Source organism: Sycon ciliatum, chromosome 12 (genome assembly GCF_964019385.1).
Source record: "Sycon ciliatum chromosome 12, ocSycCili1.1, whole genome shotgun sequence".
NCBI classification, from domain to species: domain Eukaryota; kingdom Metazoa; phylum Porifera; class Calcarea; order Leucosolenida; family Sycettidae; genus Sycon; species Sycon ciliatum.
This window is the reverse complement of record NC_088654.1, coordinates 17743202-17764914: the sequence shown is the minus strand read 5'-3', so window position 1 is coordinate 17764914 and position 21713 is coordinate 17743202. Positions and strand designations below refer to the sequence as shown.

Below are 21713 nucleotides of genomic sequence, written 5' to 3'. Positions count from 1 at the left end.
TGCTGGTCACCTAATTCTATATTACACCTAAAACCTGGCAGGTCCCTGACACCGAAATTTTATTAATGCACCTATAAAGGGGAAATATTTCAAGAGGTGGGGGGGGGGGTGGGGGTATATCCCTTGGGCATATGCTGCACTTGCGTGTGTTGTTTCTTAGTATATTGTGTGGACCAATACTGAAGTACTGCATGTGTAATCGCTCATATGTTTTAATGGGGGGGGGGGGGAGGGGGTAGTGGTAAGGTGTGGGGGGGGGGGGGGGGGGGAGGAGGAGGGAGGGGGGAGTACGCAGTAGGCTCCAACATCACTAAGACTAGAGACCCTGCAACAGAAAATGATCGTGTGCACAGAAACATGTCGACACACACCCTTGTCGGCTGGACGAAATCCGCTTCGTATGAGAGCAGACAAATAAAGTAAAGTTCGCACGACCTGCATTACCCCCAGCACTACGATGTGTTTTAAAAGAAACTTAACCAGCTGAGGAAGTTTCGCTTGTGCCAGCCGGTCAGGCCAACAACCGTGCATAATCACAGCATGCAAGGCAAGTATGAAATTTACGTACAAAACAAATTTGGGCGAGTGGGCGGGAGAGGAGGGAACACAGCTCCACGCCAAGAAAATTTTATCACGATAATAATTATTTTATCCGTTTGAGGGAAAGTTGAAAACGGGAGAAGTCTAACAAAAATATTGACCGCCACCTCCAGGACTCGAAACCAGGGGGACCCTTGCTGATGGACAGCGAAGCTCTACCTCTAAGCTTTGGTGTATTCGTCATCCAAGCTGCGACCGCTCAACATCTATGATTATTTACCGGCACTTCTGTTCCCCCTGTTTATGATGTTCTGGATGTCAGCATAAAAATGTATGTCAAAGCGACAGAAACATTGTATTTGTCATTTCCTCGGCCCTGTGACGTCAGTGTAAGATATACAGTCCAAACATGAATTTAGTGAATTGCCTTTAAAATATAGTCTTAGGACCAGGTCAAGTCAGGTTGGCAGAAAGTAATCTGGCGTTGGGGGCAACAGTACAATGTACCGTAATCTCGCGCATATAAAAACCATGGTCTTACAATCGAAAAGTCGCTGTTTTCAGTCCCGTTCCACGAGTCCATTTTCGTTTGATCATAAAACCATGGTCTTATGTGCGAGAGACAAACATCGCATCGACACGTACATGTGCAAGTACGCATACTTTTTAAATGGTTAATGCCAGTACAATGGAACCATGATGAACCTCGTGTGAATTGTGATTTCATTCACTTACAACTGCATGTTCTTATAAGCGAGAGTGCTCTTATATTCAAAAATAAGAACATGTCCTTAAATGCGCGAGATTACGGGACATGCAGGTCACAGGTTTTTTTCCTGAAGAGATATCCGGTGCAGGCCGTGGCTCACACATGCATAATATACACATATCTTTGTTAAAGAACGTTGATTTGGTTATGGAAAGCATTATGCCACAGTCGACGGTTGTTCAACAAAATGACCTCAATTTGGGAGGAATCTTTTCCAATCTGTCCATGTCAATTTGATGTTTTGAATTTCTGGCTTCAAGTAGGGAATGTGATTTGTACAACAAGCCGAAGGAGATGCAGACCAAGACATGTAAGCCGAAGGAGATGCAGACCAAGACATGTTAGGGTTCACGTCATTGAATTTTCCTTTCTCGTTCACTCATAGGGCCAACAGTAAGCAAAGGACAATTGAAGTTAAGGTTCAGTGCAATGTTCTAGTGCAGAAATCTTGGGACTATTGTTTTATACGTAAAAAGAAGAAAAGAAGAAGGAAAGGAAGAAGTAACGTTAGCACAACACTCCTATCTGTACTTGTAGGTGATGACACAAGAAGAACATTTAAGGCCGGAGTACAATTTCTTTGAATACTAGTGAGAACAGTGAAGTGGTGATATTAACGCAAGTCACAGAGCTAGCACCAGGCACTCCTTCGACTATGCAGTACGAGCACAAAAGATCATTCGCAACCTGAAACGGACGCAAGGTTCAAAGAGCTATTGAAGCGAGCGCGGGAAGCCGTCGCATGCAGAATGTGAATAAAAAGGTTACGATGTTTTTTTTGCTTTCCGGAGAAGGTAAAACTACTAAGAAGAAATGTCCCAAAACCTGCAGAGCAACATGGTGTTCGTCTGGACACACTAACCTGATCACATGCCATACTGCACTCAATGCCACACTGCGCATCACCTGGAGGCCGGTCAGACACGCACCACCGTGGCTTTGCACTCCACGCTGCCATGTCGCGGGCACTCTCGCCGCCCGTACAGCTGCCACATCGTTATGCCACGCTGCTACGCGCGTATGTAGTAGCCGGTCTTGATTAGCTGAACGCAGGACTTGACGGCCGTCATGATGCTCTTGTACTGCGGGACGTTTTTCTCCTTGCAGACGTCGCGTAGATACGCCCGGCCGCGGTTGTAATCTTTGACGGCCGTTGCCGTCAGCGTCTCGCCGTCCACAACGCCATCGCAAGGAATATCCTACAACCACGGGTACATGTCAGAGCATGCAGTTGAGAGTTAGGATGAAATCGAGCCGGCTCAATTCTCATTTATTCAATCTATGTGCTGATTTGCTATTTGCTGATTTAACGACGTGTAAGCAAGTGTAGGTGTTGGAAGCTGTGTATATTCATATACCTTGACAATGCCAGCGCAGCATGTGTTCGTTGTTTGTGCACCACGCTACACCAGAGACTTCTGTGGGCCAGCACGCTGGCCGTCCGCAGAGTTTTTGGCTTGTTCCCGTACACATGTTCCAACGACTGTTTGATGATATCTAGTGTTGTATTATTTTATTTTATTATTTATTTATTTATTTCTGCACCTCGTGGCATGTCAAGACAGCCAATTAAATTGAGGAGAGGGTGAGACCAACCACAGAAGAAGAGAAAAAAGAAAATGAAGAGCACGTACACAAAGTGGGAAGGGATTAGCAACTTACAAAGCAATGGGATGCTCAGCGAGCTATGCAGCGGAAGTGGGGACTGTGACTTTGTTCACTGGGAGATACTGAAGTGCTGTCTGACGAGGGTACGGAATTTGGGCATATCTGGAGCTTGTCTAACACTGGGAGGCAGTTGGAGCGACGTGGAGTGTGGTTGTACCTCTGGAACTTCACTTTAACCTTTTAAAAATTGTTTGTTTTTGTTTACCGCCGCCTGTATGATGATGCTAGTGCCCATTTTTAATGGACTTTGCACTCTCCGCTCAGCCACCAGCCGCAACATTTTGTAGGTCTCCAAGGTTCAGGCCAAAATCGCCGAAAATAGATATAAGCCCACTATGAAATTTTGTTCATTCACAGTGCTGTTGAGAAAGTAGTCAAACTCCCGGAGACAACGGAACTACTTGTGATAGCTACTAGCAGTGGGAAGACATTTAGTATAGACGGAGAGATGGAGAAAAAGACGAACTAAACGACTACATTATGAAAGAGAGAGAGAAGGAGAGAGAGAGAGAAAAAGTGCAAGATAAAGGGCCTGGGTAGCTATGGCAAATATGGGCACGCAAGTAGCTACCCAGGCCAACGGGACAAAAGGTGAGTATGTACGGGTTGCATACAACATTACAGGCCAGCTGGAAAGGCTGTAGAATGTACGGAAGGAGATATCTAACAGTACATTGTTGGAACTTTCTCTTGGGTTTGGAGTTGTTTTGTTCACGGCATCATTTAGTGCCCTTTGTGGCATGCTTTTTGCTGGGTCATTACCAGCATTGACACTGCTGTGCCTGGGTGTATTACTTATACTTCCTCCGACAAGCAAAACTTGGCACGTTTTTCTCGAAAATAACGCACCGTTGAACCGGTCAACATTTCAACCGCTATATTGAACTTAATCCTTCGCCCTTCGCTAGGTATATTTTTTGTAGACAATGAGGAGACGTGTTCGTGAAGTAGCCGCAACTGTTTTGGAGCAGGCACCGCCTCTCTTGAGACACCTAGAAAGGCTCGAAGAGCGCTCCAAGACATCAAAACGCCCGCTCGAAAAACATCACACTTCGCGCCGACGCTCTCACCAAAGGTGGCCGCCTCACAAAGAAGTCTTTGGACCAGCTTCGTCATGACTTCCCTAGCCAGAACATCAAGCGAAGGACCATAGTCAGACAGCTAAAGTGGTTTCGAGAACAAAACAAGCGATGGGCGATCTATTGAACAGATCACTTGGTTACGGAACAGGAAGGAATGTGGAGGTTGATATTTAAAATTTGATGAACAAGCGGCGACCCGACTCATTACAGTCAACAACAAATTCTGGGACCAGTTGTCCTGCAAACCATTGGCTGGTAAAGTGAAAGGGGACGGGATTGATGTGTCACGGGAGATGGTCCAGGCATGGAAGAAAGCTCTGCAAATGGTACGGAAGCGGCGGCACTTCATGTCAAAACGGACTCGCACCCACAAGAAGGATCACTTGAACTTTGTTCTCAACCAGGTGGACCGTTCCACTCAGCGCTTACCTGATTTCTGGAACTCAGCACACGGGGACGAGAAATGGTTTTATATCATGAAGGACAGTCAGATATGTTGCTTGTTTCCTGATCAACAGGGTCAGTACCGATTTCCTCGCAGTCCCAAAATGTATCACAAGAGTAGAATGCCGAAGGTTTCGGTACTCTCGGTCTGCACCCGTCCACGACCTGAATACGGATTCGACGGGCTCAACAGCATGTGGAGCTTCACTGTTGAGAGGTTAGCTAAGCGCAGTGACAGGAGAACTGGAGTGGTAGCCGGACAAACGACAACTCTTGAAGGTGCCACAGCTGATCCCAGCGCCTATCACAAGAAAATCATCGCCAAGGTTGGTGTATTTGAGGCCATGCGTGAAAGAGATGTGGTGGCACCACAACTTGCACAAGGCTGTGACGTACTACCTCGATGGATCCAGGTGCAGGCAGCCAAGCGGCGAACTGGTGAGTGGCACATGGCAATTCTCACGTACCAGACGGACACCGTGTGCTGAGGCAGGCCAGTCTCTCCTGCACCAGAACGACGGTGCACGTCCCTATACTGCGAAGGAGAATTACGGTGCTTTCGCCTGTCAAAGCAAAACGAAGGGGTCCTCTCTCTCTCTCTCTCTCTCTCTCTCTCTCTCTCTCTCTCTCTCTCTCTCTCTCTCTCTCTCTCTCTCTCTCTCTCTCTCTCTCTCTCTCTCTCTCTCTCTCTCTCTCTCTCTCTCTCTCTCTCTCTCTCTCTCTCTCTCTCTCTCTCTCTCTCTCTCTCTCTCTCTCTCTCTCTCTCTCTCTCTCTCTCTCTCTCTCTCTCTCTCTCTCTCTCTCTCTCTGCGTGGTCACTCAGCCAGCACAGGGTTCAGACATCAATGTAAACGACCTGGCGTTTTTCAATAGCCTCCAGAGCGATGTATGTCTCGTAGCGAAGGAAAATTGCCAGGAATTGCTGGCGGCAATTTTGGACTGTTGGTGAGAATACCCTGCCGAAAAGATGGAGTCCGTGTGGCGGTGTTGGCACATTTTGTACCACGGCATTCTGGAGAGTGGTGGTGGAAATGACTACCTTCAACGTCGTGGCTCGCGGACGGCACATCGGAGTGACATTGAGAGTCGCTGAATAGTCATAGCAGAGGCTGCGCTTGCTAAAGCTGAATGCGATCTAGGTGCACTTTCGTCCGACGTCAGTGACAATTCCTCTCCGCCAGAAGCTGCGACCTCCAAATCAGACGGGAGTGATTCAGACTGACTTATGAAGTTATGTCTCTAAATTTTAATATCCTTGTTGAGCTATAACAAGTTACATTCCAGTGAATCAATCCTTATTTTTCGATCTTCAAGTGTGAGTTATGTCGAGTGATTGAAACGAGAGAACTTGGAAGCTCAGGGCCCTACGCTATGCCTTTTTGCCTTGATGACCCTGACAAAAAAAGCATACGGATGTTATAAATTCATATACTTCCTCCGCGTCATCGAAATTGTCGCAGTTTGACTAGTGACCTGTCACTTGTTACTGACAACTCCATAAGCTAAGCTATTCAAAACTTATTACACAGTATGATAGTCTGAAGACTAGAGTGACGTTCCAGGACAGTTGGACTGAGAGTTTTCATGCAGAGATGAAGTCCTCGTCGTCGCTGATGTCAATGGACGCAAAAATATCGTTCCGAAAAATTTCAAGGAAGGTTGAAAGTTGATCGCGCCTCAATTCAAACGCTTTGACTTTCTCCACAGGACAAGAGCTGCTATGCTTGTCGTCTGCTAGCTCTGGATGATTTCTACTTCACCACCAACGAAGCCTAGTAAGAATACACGATCGTTGCGAGGTCGGTTGATTACCGTCGGCGGAATCACCTCGATCTTGAAATGAACTTTTTTTAGCCGCGGCATGCCCATTTATTTTAGCTGTGTGGTCACATGCACAGCTCATGCAGGTAAGTGTACTATCACGTCCAGCGCGCCCTCTTTTTCAGCATCACTGCCGGCCCGGCCCTGATTCACTGGTATCATGGTACGGCACCTGCGTGTGCATCACTAGTACAGACACTAGCACTACGTGTAGAGTCTACACGGCTCTTGCAGGTACAATCATGTACTGAGTGTCTCGGCCAGAGCGACAAATTTTATCGCTGGTGAAGGCATTTAGTTTGCTGACCCCTCGATGTTTCTCCAAGCGCTGCCACTTGTTCCACGAAGTCATTCTCACCCCAGCTAAGGTAAAACAGTGATGAGGCTTGAGTGAATGGCCATAAGCACGAGATATGTGCAGGCTGCAACGCCTGACTGATCTCAGCGAGTCGAAATTACCATCGCAGCGACATCAGCGAAGAAATTGCGTCTAGTTCAAAAATTCCAGCTTCCAATAACAGAAAATAGAACTTTGCCGTCACCCTATACTGATGACCGTCGCCTATGTCCGATTCCTTGCCTCTGGTACGAGTGCTGGTGAGTAAAAAACCCGTTTTATATCAAAAGTCAAACTGCGACAATTTCGATGACGCGGAGGAAGTAAATATTTCCTTTTTTTTTAGACATGACCTGGGATTCGAACCCGCACTATCGCCCTGCATGCATCCCCCGATACACTTCACATTCATACTCATTCTTCCAAGTTGCTTCACGTTATGATCTTGCGTTTGAAAGCACTATTTGAATATTGCGGCCAGCAGTATGTGGCCAGCTGTGTTTGTTGGTACGGTACGGTACGGGACAGATACGGGATAGCGCCAGGCGTGACACAAACACCAAATTAAAGCTGTGTGGACCCTGGCTAGCGCCAGACGTTACTGAAGTAACATCTTCTGCATAGCTACGGGAATAAAATAAAATGCGGCAAGTTTCGCTTGCCGGATGTAGTACCTACACTGATACCGTTGTTAACTCTTCAGTTTTCCGATTCCAAAACCAGTCTCTTCACTGCAAATAGCATTCCACCAAATTTTGGGGCAGGGCCTGTCCCATTATAGGGGTAAAAATATGATGGCCCAGGCCTGAGCATTTGGTGAAATGTAATGACATTCTCAGTGAAGAGACCATTTTGGTAGTTGGAGTAGTGAAGAGTTAGTCATGTGTGAGTGGCTGCATCGGAGTTTACAGACAATGAGAAAGGCTTACACAGATCCCTGGCACAAAGGGGAGAAAGTAAAGGAATTAATTAATAGCCAATTGTTGAGCCATTGCGCTCTCAGCAAAAGCCTTTCGCCGAGAGCTCTGAGAGCTCAACGATAACCTATACCAAGACAAGCACTAGTCATACCTCGATAAACATGATGATGCTCTGGTGTGGTAGCTGCAAGCCTATGTGTGTAGCCGCGTCCACCATTGATGCAGCGCTGCGTGTCTCTGACGTGATGACGAACAACAGCACTGAGCAGCTACGCAGTCTCTGCACTTCCTCCGGAATGCGATTAAAACGCCAGGTCCACGTGCCCTGAAACCAGCAACAGCCACACACACACACACACACAAATGTGCACGCGCATGCACGCACACACACTCACACCATTGGACCATTGGACGCCCATCGCCGGAGGCGATGATAGCGATGCTACAGCAGAAGCCATAGCAGCTTGTGCTGGGATTGCACCATTCAACAGCTTGCAAGGCTGAAGAATTGACCGCCACTATTCAGCCTGGTCTACACCAAACAGCTATGAAGTGGCTTTTTCTGGCCAGTGAATCCCTACTTTTTGGTCTTTTTTATTATTATTTTTTCCCGCACACACATCACACCACATACTCTGGCTTGCACTGGCTGTTGGTAACCACCCAGGAGAATGAAAGAAAAGTCAGGAAGAGTCTGAGAAAGAGAAGAAAGACGTGTGTGACCATAATCGTCGGGAATCGAACCCGCAACCTATCGATTGGAAATCGTTGCACATACCACTGCACCATATGGGATACACACACACACACACACACACACACACACACACACACACACACACACACACACACACACACACAACACACACACACACACACACACACACACACACACACACACACACATACCCGGATGAGTTGTTACATCAACTCATGCAAGAAGAAGCCATGCGTAAAGATGTCATCATAGGCCCAATGAAATGCCCGGTATACCTTTCTCTCCCTTGGAAAGGCAATATTTCATCATCTTTGTACCGTACGCTTAGAAACGTAGTTCGTCAAACCTATTGTGCCGTCAACATCGTCTCAGTTTCCACAATGAGGCGTGCGTTCATGGTGAGGAAGGATGTCCTATCAACCCACCTTCTATCAAAGTTAGTAAAACAAATTGAGTGCCGGCAATGTGGTAGCCGGTACGTTGGCAGGACCCTTCAACATCTAAACGCACGTAACAAGCAGCATATCCCGCTTTACATGCTGAATGATGAGGCTCGGAAACTGCGTCCCAAACGTGGCAGGCCTTCGAAGAAAGCCCAGGCACACGTTTGGTCGGTGTGGTAAAACACTTCACTTTATACTTGTACAATCATGCACACACTGTCGCGGACAGCTGGCCAGCAGCTGCCGCGACAACTTCAAGATGGGAGAGAGACCTGGTTCGTTGTCACTTCTTTCACCACATAAAGAACACTGCTTGGAGAGAGAAAACTACCGAGAGAAGGACACGAAGCACTACAACAGAGCGCTCCGAAAAAGGATTCGCTCGCACGGCAGCGTACGCATGCCGTGCCAGCGTACTGTGTGCAAAAAATGTGAAACCAAAAATAGATTATCATGATTTTGCTGCGTGCAAAAGCCAGCCAGTTTGGGAAGTGCATCGTACGCGCGTAGCGATCCCGCGATCGCGTATCGCGGCTGCAATGGAGCGCTGCCAGTGCGTGCATGCAAAAAAAGGAAATAAATAAATCAGAAAAATGCAGTTCAAATAAATCGACAGTTCGATCGAAGAGATCAAATAATTCCACACATGCAATTCATTTCAGAACAAGATTATAGAGCGAAGCTAGTCATGTGTCAAGCTACCTTACTACAAATACTTACTATACCTAGAACTTAGCTATGGGCAGCGGACCTGGACCCTATCGCTCCTGGGATATACCTTAGGTAAGAGTGCGACGTAAAGACAAATTGTAAATACTGTAAATTCAAATTGCACTCGTAACATGTATTCAAATATTGACAGTCCGACATTCGCACATATTGCGACACTCCCGCCGAGAACAGCAAGCCTAGGTACTAGGACAAACATGCATGCTCAAATAATTAAACTAAACTGAATCCGACACAATCAATTGTCTTAACTGTTCCATACTCTTCTTGGCCGCTTGCCGCTTGCCTCTTGCTTTCACTTCTGTGCCGCCGTGCACTGTACCGCCGTCATTTTGGATTAGCTGCTGATCATTATCTGCAGCGCCGTTGTTGTTTGTTACCGTGCCGCCGTCCGCCGAACCGTTGTTTGCCGAATCGTTTTTTTCATTGTTTTTTCCATTATTATTAATATTCAGTTCCATCGGGTACAGCAAATTGAGTGGTCGCCTTAGCGTCTTGGCGCTTGGCAATTCAACTGTTGCTGACCTTACATTATTGTCGTTGCTCCGGTGTATTTTGTTAATTTTCCCAATTTTCCAAGTGCCGCGTGGCATCCTTTCCTCTTTCACTAGTACGATATCCCCTGTACTTGGCTCACGCTCTACGGCACCTCGCTTCTCGGGCAGCCGGTAACTTCCACGTTCACGCAAACTACTCAGATAGCCGGTCTGCCACAGTTTCCAAAAGCTGGAAAGGATAGTGGCACCAACGCGATACGTTTCCACCAAAGTCTGCGCCGAGCTTTGCTGTTCATTATAGTCAGTATCGTCCATTACACTAATTGCAGGCATGCCTAGCCTGGGGTTCATCGTTACAAAATGAGATGGGGTGAGGATATCGTCACCATCCACCATGTCTCCCACATACAATAGTGGCCGCGTATTGACTATTGCTTCTGCTTCTGCAAGAACAGTGGTTAATTCCGTTGTGGACAAACATTTTCGACCAATTGACTTACGCAGGGCGCGCTTAACGACCTGCACCATTCGTTCGTAGATGCCACCCATCCAAGGGGACAGCTCCACAATGAATGTCCACCTAGATCCAGTAGCACTTAAGTATGAATGTACATCTGCATCTTGCGAAATTGTATCCCACAATAGTTCTATTGCTTCCTTAGCCACTTTAAACTGCAATGCATTATCCGACAATATTCGACTGGGTGTTCCTCGTCTTGAAACAAATCTTCTCAATGCAAGCATAAATGCAGCAGCAGTCATGTCATCGACTAATTCCAAATGTACTGCTCTAGTAGTTAGGCAAGTGAATAAGCAAACCCATACCTTAGTAGTTACTCCTGATTGTTTCACGTACATTGGCCCAAAGTAGTCCAAGCCGGTATACGAAAAGGCACATGATGTAGTTAACCGATCGCGTGGTAGGGGTGCCAGCCGTGGCATTTTGAATGGGCCACCCTCTGCCTTGCGACATACATTGCATTGTTTAAGGATACGCTGCACCGTTGACCGTCCTTGCGGTACCCAATATTCAGTACGAAGTAACATCAGTGTATGACTCGCACCGCCATGCATTAGCCGTTTGTGACATTCTTCAATTAGCAAAGTTGTGATTATTCCGTGTTTGGGTATTAGGACTGGGAATTTAGACCGTAGCGGTATATTTGCATTTTCCAGCCGTCCTTTGCACCGCATTATTTCGTTTTCATCCATGAACAGGCCGAGTTTGTTGGGTAGATCATTTCGCTTTCCCTTCTGAATTAACTTGAGCGTGTCTGGAAATTCCGTACGTTGCAAATATCGTAGCCAGACCATTGTAGCATTCTTGATTTCTTTTGATGTGAGAAACCCATTACATTTATTACCACGCATACATTCTATGGCTCTCAAAACATATGCTGAGACACGTATCAGTTTTCCCCAAGACGAATACCTTTCTAAATTCATTATCATTGGGTTCTCCGTAGGACCCTCCGCCGCCGCCAGTAAGGTGTTGGCAGACTTTTCCAACTCCACGGTGTTCGCAGGAATCACCAACACCGATGGCCAACCTTTCTCATTGTTAATCCACTGGGGCCCGTGCCACCAGTTCTTGTTATTTTTCAGTGTGTCCACAGTGGCCCCGCGAGAAGGAGTGTCTGCGGGGTTTTCAGCTGTGTCCACATACCGGTACTCAACCGACGACAGAGACCGGATTTCATTCAAGCGCCGGTCCACAAATGTACCGTGTTTTTCAGGTTTCTTGATCCAATGTAACACACATTGCGAATCAGACCACAGCACCAGTCTGGGTTGTTCCGAGAAATTCAATTGTGAGACTACAAATCGTAACGACCGAATACCGATCAAGGCCGCCATTAATTCTAGTCTCGGTATTGTTAATTCCTTGATGGGGGCTAGGCGGGTTTTACTAAACACAAGATGACAAGAGTCACAACCTGACTGCTTGTTGACAACCGCAAGGTACACACACGCTGCATATGCGGTGTGAGAGGCATCACAAAAACAGTGAAGTGTGTATGTGACTGCCCCTGAGTGTGCGACTGTCATCCGTCTCGGAATTTGAATTTCGTGGATCTGCTTTAGATCACCTGTGACTTCTTTCCATTTATTTATAATTTCTGTTGGGAGGATGTCGTCCCAGTCGCATTTCAATTTCCACAGGTGTTGAATCAGGATTTTCGGTTGCAACAGTATGGGAGATAGCAGGCCCATTGGGTCAAAGAACTTTGAGATGACCTGCAACATTTGGCGTTTGGTCCGAACGATCACGTGCTCAACGTCATGACCGACCAACGAAATCTGATCGGTGGGTGTACACCATTCCATACCAAGTACGGTCATAACCGTGTCGGAAACTTTGTCAAATTCTGGAATGTGAGAGAGGAAGTCGGAATTGTTCGAAGCCCATTCACGGAGGTTCATGGACGCCTGAGTAAACACTTGCTTTGTTTCATCATAAATACGTTTGGCTTCATCTACTGTATTGGCTCCAACAATAACATTATCGACGTACGTGTTACCGAGAATCATCTTCGCAATTTCGTTGTCTGTTCGTTTTAAGTGCGTGTTGATAGTTGCACTCAGCAGGAATGGGCTGGAGATTACCCCGAACGGTATCCTGCAAAACCGATAAGTGACAAGATTGTCCTTGGTGCAAGGCCCATTCAAGTCATCCCACCACAGGAACCGCGTTGTATCTCGGTCTGCCTCTGCGAGGCCAACTTGCAGAAAGGCTTTCTCGATATCGCTAACAATGGCAATATCATGCATGCGGAATCGAAGTAGCAAACCAGCTAAGTCTGGAAGAAGGACCGGCCCTCTGAGCAGACATTCATTGAGGCTTTTTTGCTCCTTGCTGGATTTGGCCGAGGCATCGTACACGATGCGGACTTTCGTTGTGGTTTTACCCGGTTTGACTACACAGTGATGTGGCAAGTAATGTGCCCGTTGCGTAGTCCCTTCTGGACCGGCATTGGGGACCCGTTCGATTATGCCCATCTTTTCCTGATTTCTGATTGTTTCATCGTATTTAAGTTTGACCTGTGGCTTGCCTGCCATTCGTTTCATGAGAGACTGCAGGCGACCGAAAGCCAGAGCGAAATTGCGTGGTGGTTCCGTAGCGTCTGGCTTCCGTGGCCACTTGACCTCATACCGCCCATTTTTGAAGTCGACGCTGTTGTCGAAAATCTCCATTGCTTGCTCATCTTGAGATTTATCCTCCAGAGGATCTTCAATGCCAATTGATTCGGTTTTCCAAAAATTTTCGATTGTAAATTCTGGCATTCTCGTTTCAGGTAACCGTATGCCCGAAACCAACATTACGGGCGCTTCATGATCTTGGCTTTCCATCAGGATTCTCCCCGAGGGGATAAACCCAATTTTAGAGTCTAGGAGCATTAAGCCGTCGTCGAGGCGAATGTGCTCATTGCCCATTACGTCAAAGTAGTAGTCATTGCCGACCAGTAAATCAATGGTTACATCTTCTGCATGCTGACTGAGCGAGTCCGCCAAATGTACACGATTTAGCATTGGGTATTTCTCAGGGTCGATCGGGTATTTTCTGACCGGACAGGAGATGGTTTGCACAACATTGACCGTGAGGGTTTGTGAGGACCCATCCAAAAACTGTACTTGAATTTCAACCACATTGAGCTGTTGCGATTTGCGCTTACTGTCACCAAACCCCGCCAGAGACAACGTTTCCCGACCCGTGGATTTCAGATTGAGTTCTTTTGCCATTTTCTTGGTAATGAAAGAACGACTGCACCCTGTGTCGAACATTAATCTTGCATTCTGTGATTCGTTGCCATGGCGATTCGCAATCACTGTCGTACCACACTGCATTATTACATTTTCTCCTGCGGAGAGCATAGCACTGCTGGCAGGAATAAATTCCTCTGCATTAACACTAAGTGCTGCCGTTGTGTTTTGCCCTGGGCTCTTTGCTCTGTCTGATTGTCTTGATGGGTTGTCTGTCGTGTTTGAAAACAGTGTGGGACAAATGCTGCGATGGTGTGTTTTTCTCTTGCAATGGAAGCAAGCCCATGGGTCTTTGCATTGGCGGGCACTGTGACCATCCCGCAAGCAGATAAAACATCTGCTACCGATTTCCGTTTTTCTTTCGTGAAGACCATTAAACTTTTTGCAAGTATCCGAGAAATGGGGACCCTTACAGTACCAACATTTTGGGTTTCCTTTTGCGTGGGCAAGTAGTGTTTCTCCAGATGCCCGGAATGCACTGGATGGCGAGACTGGCGGTCTGAAACTTTCTGCTGATTCTGATTTGGCATCGAGTTTTGTTGTTTGTGGTTCCGCCCTTTCTCGTGCCCGGATGTATTGACCTAGAGCCTTGCGTAGTTCTGCAACTGTCCATTCCCCCGTTTTGGTATTGGAGAGTTCGAGTTGCAGCATGGTGCTCTCAGGCAGTTTCCGTTTGATTAGAGACACAAATATGTCTTGGTTTACATCCTGAGCAATTGCCGTCAGGCTACGCATGTGTGATTCGATGCCGTCATACAACTTGCGCAAAGATTGTGTTTGATGGGTTGCACCGGGTAAGTCAATTAATGCCACATAATGCGCGTCAACTTGTGATTGCTTATTGCCAAAACGGTCATCCAAAATTGTAAGTGCCACTGCATAGTTGGCATCGCTCACCTCAAGCCCAGATATGGCACTCAGGGCTTTGTCTTTAACCGTTTCCTTCAGGTAAGTTAACTTTTGAACATTTGACAACACCTTGTTTTCATGAATGGTGGACCGGAAGGTGTCCCAGAATTCTTTGAATTTTACCGGATCACCCCCGTATTTTTTCAGTTGTAATTTTGGTAGCTCCACGGTTTTTAGGGCCGAGGCATACTGACCGCCCTTGACACACTTACTTAGCAATTCTTGCGTTGATTTTTGCGTTTCCGTGTGGCTGGCAAGCAGTTTTGTAATTTCTGCGATGGCTGGGGTGTCTACCGGCAGACTGTGGGCCGCTTCCACAGGTTCTTGCTTGATTGCTGCCGGTCGACCAGCCTCTACCATTTGCTGTTCTTTCATGTCCACCATCATGGACTTCATTTGTGCCAAACGTTTGCAATACCTTGACTCGTCCATTAACCAATTTTCGTGTTCTTCTAAGGCCATTTTTTTTGTTTTTTTGCCGTCTTTATCGACGGGATTCCATTCATACACCGCGATCCCATACCGTTCCAGAAGGCTACTCAATTTGTCCACATATTCTTTAAATTCAGTTAGGAATACTCGTAGCTTACGGTATGTTGGTGTCGACTCTGCTTTAGCGTGCGACTCACTGTCGCTTTCATTACCGTCGTCATTGATAGCGTTGGCACTTGCCAGCCAAGCGTCGCATTGCCGTGTTTCGTCTTGGAACGCATCGATGTGCACAGCAAGCGCCCTACCGAGGGCCTTCACCGATGCCACAGCAGGTGTCATGATGACAGGCTGCAGGATCTATGATCGGGTTTCGGTACCAATTTTATGTGGTAAAACACTTCACTTTATACTTGTACAATCATGCACACACTGTCGCGGACAGCTGGCCAGCAGCTGCCGCGACAACTTCAAGATGGGAGAGAGACCTGGTTCGTTGTCACTTCTTTCACCACATAAAGAACACTGCTTGGAGAGAGAAAACTACCGAGAGAAGGACACGAAGCACTACAACAGAGCGCTCCGAAAAAGGATTCGCTCGCACGGCAGCGTACGCATGCCGTGCCAGCGTACTGTGTGCAAAAAATGTGAAACCAAAAATAGATTATCATGATTTTGCTGCGTGCAAAAGCCAGCCAGTTTGGGAAGTGCATCGTACGCGCGTAGCGATCCCGCGATCGCGTATCGCGGCTGCAATGGAGCGCTGCCAGTGCGTGCATGCAAAAAAAGGAAATAAATAAATCAGAAAAATGCAGTTCAAATAAATCGACAGTTCGATCGAAGAGATCAAATAATTCCACACATGCAATTCATTTCAGAACAAGATTATAGAGCGAAGCTAGTCATGTGTCAAGCTACCTTACTACAAATACTTACTATACCTAGAACTTAGCTATGGGCAGCGGACCTGGACCCTATCGCTCCTGGGATATACCTTAGGTAAGAGTGCGACGTAAAGACAAATTGTAAATACTGTAAATTCAAATTGCACTCGTAACATGTATTCAAATATTGACAGTCCGACATTCGCACATATTGCGACAGTCGGTTCCATTGCCAGCTCCTTCTGAGGATGCGGTTGTGGTGTTTTCATCTCCATTGTCTGCCCAACGTCCAGCATAGTCCTTGAGAACCACACATGCGAACAACTCACATCCTAACTTAGTAAGGATACCGAGCGTGACACGAATTGAACCCCTGATGCCAGTGGTGCCACTGCCTCCACCGGAGCTACCACCCACCTCTGCGTTGAGTGTGGACCAACGTCCAGCATAGTCCTTGAGAACCACACATGCGAACAACTCACATCCTAACTTAGTAAGGATACCGAGCGTGACACGAATTGAACCCCTGATGCCAGTGGTGCCACTGCCTCCACCGGAGCCACCACCCACCTCTGCGTTGAGTGTGGACTTGTTGGCATCTCCTACAACAGAGTCAATTGATGGGACGTCCTTGGACATGGTGCAAACTGCAACCTGACCCGATACGGGTCGGAGGAGACTGCAAGGTAGATGAAAGGAGACAGAGTGACGCTACTGTCCCTCATGCGTGCGAAAGACCTAGACACTCAACAGCTAACTACGCCTTCAACTACTATGACACTAGAAATGATGGAACTAAAGTGACCTTTGCCGTTCCTGAGGGGGAGCCCAAACATATTGTTCAAGGGAGGCGTCAAAAGGCGGAGTCAACTGAACAACAATCCAAAGAGGAAGTAACGAATAGAATCGACAGGGAATTCGACGATGAATTGGATGACGAGATTGACGGAAGTGATGCGGACGGCGATGATGGGATGACGATGACGGAAACATCGAGACGGAGGAGCTGGATGAAGATGGTGATAGTAAGAAGTCTGCTGTGTATGTTCATTTTTTGTCACACCCTAAGTGTTTAGAAGTATATGATGATTTATGTTTCACTGTACTTAGTCGCGCACGATATGCTCAGCAACTGCAGGTGCCTGAAGCTGTGTTGTATTCGTCTGTATAAGCCAGTTTTGTGCAGGCAAAAGAAGCATGTCGTAGTACCCAAGTTATATTCGTAAGTTCACACAATGTTCATTTTGTGTTAATGTGTATGGCTCATAATTATTATCTCACCTCTTTGTGCCTGCTCATGTTTCAGTACTTTGTATAACAATTATTGTATCACTCCAATTGTATCATTTATTGCTCTGCTGTACATTATTATTCTTCAGTCATGAAAATCCACTGATGAGAGTGACAAGCAAGTCCACTGCGGTTAAACCTCTTTTGAGACTTCGTTGTTGTGTGGCATGAACGCGGAACTAATAATTATTCATTGCTATCATTAAACTATAGTGTACACGTCGCTTATTTGTAAATTTTCTTTAGCTTTTCAAATTGAAAATGCTTCCTTATTGCCACAGCAGTTGCGGCAGTACAGCCACTATCTGTTTCAGAACAGCCACACAGCCGTACATGCAAATGAACTTGTAATGTACCGTATTTTCCGGAGTATAAGCCGTACTGGAGTAAAGGCTGCACCTCACCCCCCCCCCCCTCCCTTGTTTTGCCATGAAATACAGACATCTACCCTAGTGTACCGTCGTTATTTTGATCATCGGAGTATAGGTCGCACCTCCTTTCGTTTGGGTGAAATTTTGATATTCATTGTCATCATAGTGATCATAATAATAAGCTACAGTGCAACCCACTTACTTCCTCTGCTAAGATGTATAAAAGCTTTATATGGACATTGTGCGAGTCATCGTTGTCTACCTCCATATTGAAGTATGTTGGGAGAAGACCTGACTCGCATACTACACACAGTAACACCTGGCAAGGCGACCACTCGGATAAGGCGATCACCTGCCTAAGAAGACCACTGCAACCAGAACCCAAGGATGCTATTTCCAGTCCAAATGACCCTGGATAAGCAGACCACCTGGTAACCGAGACCACATTTTGAAGGTGCCTTGAGCGGTCGTCTTAGACAGGTTTCACTCTACTTTTCCCTGTTCCCCTTCAGGATGCGCCTTTTCAGAATTCTATTGTATCCTTGTCAAAACTACTACCGGATAAGGAAACACAAGTTCCGCACAATTACAGTACTGCCGGGCGCCGAAGAACGGCCAGGCTAGAGTTTCACACATGTTTAAGATCGGTCTAGGCTGGATTGTTTGCAGATAAGAGCGGAAACCTAGAATGCACACTCAGACGTATAACTCTGCTTAAATGTACGTGTAGGACTGTACCATCGAATGAGATGAAAACCGCTGTGTTCACTAAAAATAAGAACGGGCTAGGCTAGACCGGCCTGACTCCCCAGTTCTTCGTCGTCCGACAGTATTATACAGCAACTACTTTGAAGTGACTTACCGTCTGCGGATTGTCATACTCAATGTCCATCTCCTCCAGGTAGGGTATTGCAATCTCGTCCCGCCAAGTTGTGCGTCCGCAGCTGCCACCCAGGTGCACGAGGCGGCGCGGCGGACACCTGGCCAGGTCCTCGATGTTGGGCCGGCGTCGAAGGGCACCCAGCATGCTGTACGCGTGCATCGCCGTGCGCCCGGCGAACGAGAGGACGGCCTTGAGAGCGGCAACCGGGCCGTATTGCCTGGCCTGCTCCCGGTACGCCTGCTCCGCCGCGTTCCGCTCCTTGGTGCGCAGGAAGGCGAGGGTGGCGTACATGAGGAACTGATTATAGTCAACGCTAGCTATGGGCACCGACACGTCTCTACAGCTGCCGTGACCTGTCAGTGAGCTCTGGCCGAGCGCGAGTAGCTTGACGATGGCCTCGCGTGCGTGCTCGCCGGACAGCTTGGCTCGGCACTTGGGCGAGTTGTCATGCTCGGTCCAGGTGACGTCCGACTCGCACGCCTTCATGGCGCTGACAAACGCCTCGTGCGCCGCGCCTATCTCCCATCCCAGGCGAATGCTACTTTCCTCCAGAGAGGCAGCGTTCTCCGTCGCAATGCCGTCCGCGCTCACCAGAATATCGCGCACGCACTGAAGCGCCTGACTGATGTTGTTGAACACCAGGACTCCATTGGCCTCCGCGTAGTCGATGAGCAGTGCTCGCGCGTAGTTCAGCTCCTCGACCTCCTTGTCGCTCAGCACAATGGAGTCGTTGCACATCTCCCGTGACTGTTTGTATGTCATACGGATCACAGGCACCACGCCCTCCTTGCCTGCGCACATGTACGCCGCCTCTACAATGGACGCCGTTCCCCTCGTGTCTTCGTCGACCACGAGCAGGTTCACTGCCGCGCCGTTCTTGGCTGTGCGTTCCTCCGCTATCAGGTCCGGATGCCACTCGGTCCTCTGCGGATTGTAGTAGGTGATCCCGTTACCTTTCAGGTACGGAATTGCCGTCTTCTCTCGCCAAACAGTTGGATTGCACGCACCACCCAGGAACACCTGATGTTTCGCTTTCTTCTGACCGTAATGCTCGAGTCTTGGCTGCACCTTGCGCGTTGCACGCAGGTTGCGCTGCTGCGAGCTGGTTGGCGAAAGACCGCCAGCCGACTGCGAGGACTGCAGATTCTGAAAGCAGTGCAAGAACTGTGCGGCGTACCAGCAGAACTCGCCGAAGAGAAAGCAAGGCTCGGCTGGCACAGGGTCCCCGGAAAGATAACGACCATCGCAGGTCATTGCGAACGCCATCATTTCCAGCACCTGGGCGAAGGTAATGTTCAGGCCCATCTCGTGGAAGGCACGCGTCGCATCGCCGACGCTCAAACTTGGCAATACGCCACCGCCACCACTGCCATCGCTTTCTTGAAGCTGGGTGGACGACCTCACGACTGCTTCCTGAGCACACGTCAGGAAAGTCTGTGCGGAGATGTCACACGCCATAACCGTGCCCACAGACTCAGTCTCCGCTGCTTTCTTTCATCTAAACCGGCCCCGCTCCGAACAATGCAACAGAAAAGGGCTAGGGAAAGGACGGGTCCACTTGAAACGCACCTAAAGTTACTTTGGTGATGATCACAATTATTTAGGCGAACTAGTGATTTTCCGGGTGGAGGTCAACGCTTCATAGTTCATCTGCCTCACTTCGAACGCAGAACTTCCAACTGGCTGCACTCGTGTAGATCTAAAAGTATACCCAGTCACACACCATAATACTGATCACACTGGCACGCGTAGGAGGCAGATACCTGGATACGCGTCTAGCCGCGAGGGTGAGAATCTGAATTTCTGATGTTCAGTTCACAGTCAGTATCACTCACATCAAGTGCCCGACACTGCAACAGACCCAGAGTCAGAGGGCATTTTCAGGATTTCACGAAGCTGTGACTGTAATATTATGTGTCTGGTACCATGGGTACGGCCGTAGCCTATGACAGGCTATGTGTGTGTGTGTGTGTGTGTGTGTGTGTGTGTGTGTGTGTGTGTGTATGGGGGGGGGGGGGGGGGGGAGGGGGTGCGGTGTATCTCCTGCCTGTTGCCTGACTATCAGTATGGGACACTAACAGAAACACTGACAGAGCTAGAGAGAGGGAGAGGGGGAGGGAGAGAGAGAGAGAGAGAGAGAGAGAGTGTGTGTGTGTGTGTGTGTGTGTGTGTGTGTGTGTGTGTGTGTGTATGTGTGTGTATGTGTGTGTGTGTGTGTGTGTGTGTGTGCGTGTGTGTGTGTGTGCAACACAAGTTGCTATGTCTAACATAGCTGTTCGCCATCATCGCTTCCGCGATGGGCAGGTCTGAGGTCTGAGGTGTTGTGTGTGTGTGTGTCAGTGCATGCCGGAGTATGTGGTGTGATGTGTGTGCGGGAACAAAATTTTTAAAAAAGAAAAAAAGACCAAAAGTAGGGATTCACTGGCCAGAAAAAGCCACTTCATAGCTGTGTGGTGGATACCAGGCTGAACAGTGGTGGTCAATTCTTCAGCCTTGCAAGCTGTTGAATGGTGCAATCCCAGCACAAGTTGCTAAGGCTTCTGCTGTAGCATCACTATCATCGCCTCCGGCGATGGACGTCCAATGGTCCAATGGTGTGTGTGTGTGTGTGTGTGTGTGTGTGTGTGTGTGTGTGTGTGTGTGTGTGTGTGTGTGTGTGTGTGTGTGTGTGTGTGTGTGTGTGTGTGTGTGTGTGTGTGTATGTTGCCAACCTGTAGGAAGGCTTCCTTCTTGCCAAAGCATTTGGAAGTTGGACTAGTTTCGGCTCCACAATCCAGTGTGTCGTTACTATAATAGCTTTCATGGCTGAGGTTGTTGGTATGTCTGTTGAGTGTTGGCTCTGGGTTCCCAGTGCTCAGTAGCCGAGGCTGGTTGGTAAAGTAACTCCAATTTCACTTCAAGGTACCAGTGCATCTAGTGTCTGCTTCTATCAAAGCAGCGTGCTGTCTATACTGGTTACCCCAGCAAGTGTAGTGTGTGGTAACTGTCTTGGCCGTTTTATGCCGATGTACTCTGTGTCGTGTAGACCAGGTGTGTATTGGTGGCCGATTCACATGGCTTCGCCAGTTGTGTGGATTAGACAGTTATCTGGTGCAAGTCTTGATCTGTCTCATTCAGATCTTGTTCGCTATCGTTGCTATCAGGGAGTCGTATAAACGACTCCCTGGTTGCTATAAAGAGAAAATCTGTGGGTGCACATCTAGTGCATTTGCAGATT

The 21713-nt window shown here is 47.9% G+C and overlaps 1 protein-coding gene across 1 annotated transcript; it reads right to left on the bottom strand.

The window, feature by feature from the left end:
• Nucleotides 1-1544: 1544 nt before the first annotated feature.
• Nucleotides 1545-20184, bottom strand: LOC135827846 (uncharacterized). The gene is made up of 3 exons (XM_065340276.1): nucleotides 18476-20184; nucleotides 7733-7906; nucleotides 1545-2508 (listed from the first exon to the last, which is right to left on the bottom strand). The coding sequence occupies exons 1-3, from the start codon at nucleotides 19952-19954 to the stop codon at nucleotides 2320-2322; spliced, it is 1842 nt and encodes a 613-aa protein (XP_065196348.1). The 5' UTR covers nucleotides 19955-20184; the 3' UTR covers nucleotides 1545-2319.
• Between the last annotated feature and the right edge of the window lie 1529 nt (nucleotides 20185-21713).

Coding starts and splice junctions, on each gene's coding strand:
- LOC135827846 (XM_065340276.1), bottom strand. CDS start 19,954: ATGGCGTGTGACATCTCCGCACAGACTTTCCTGACGTGTGCTCAGGAA. Junction 7,907..18,475: donor AGTATGACAATCCGCAGACG/GTAAGTCACTTC, acceptor TGCTGGTTTCAG/GGCACGTGGACCTGGCGTTT. Junction 2,509..7,732: donor GCATCATCATGTTTATCGAG/GTATGACTAGTG, acceptor CCGTGGTTGTAG/GATATTCCTTGCGATGGCGT.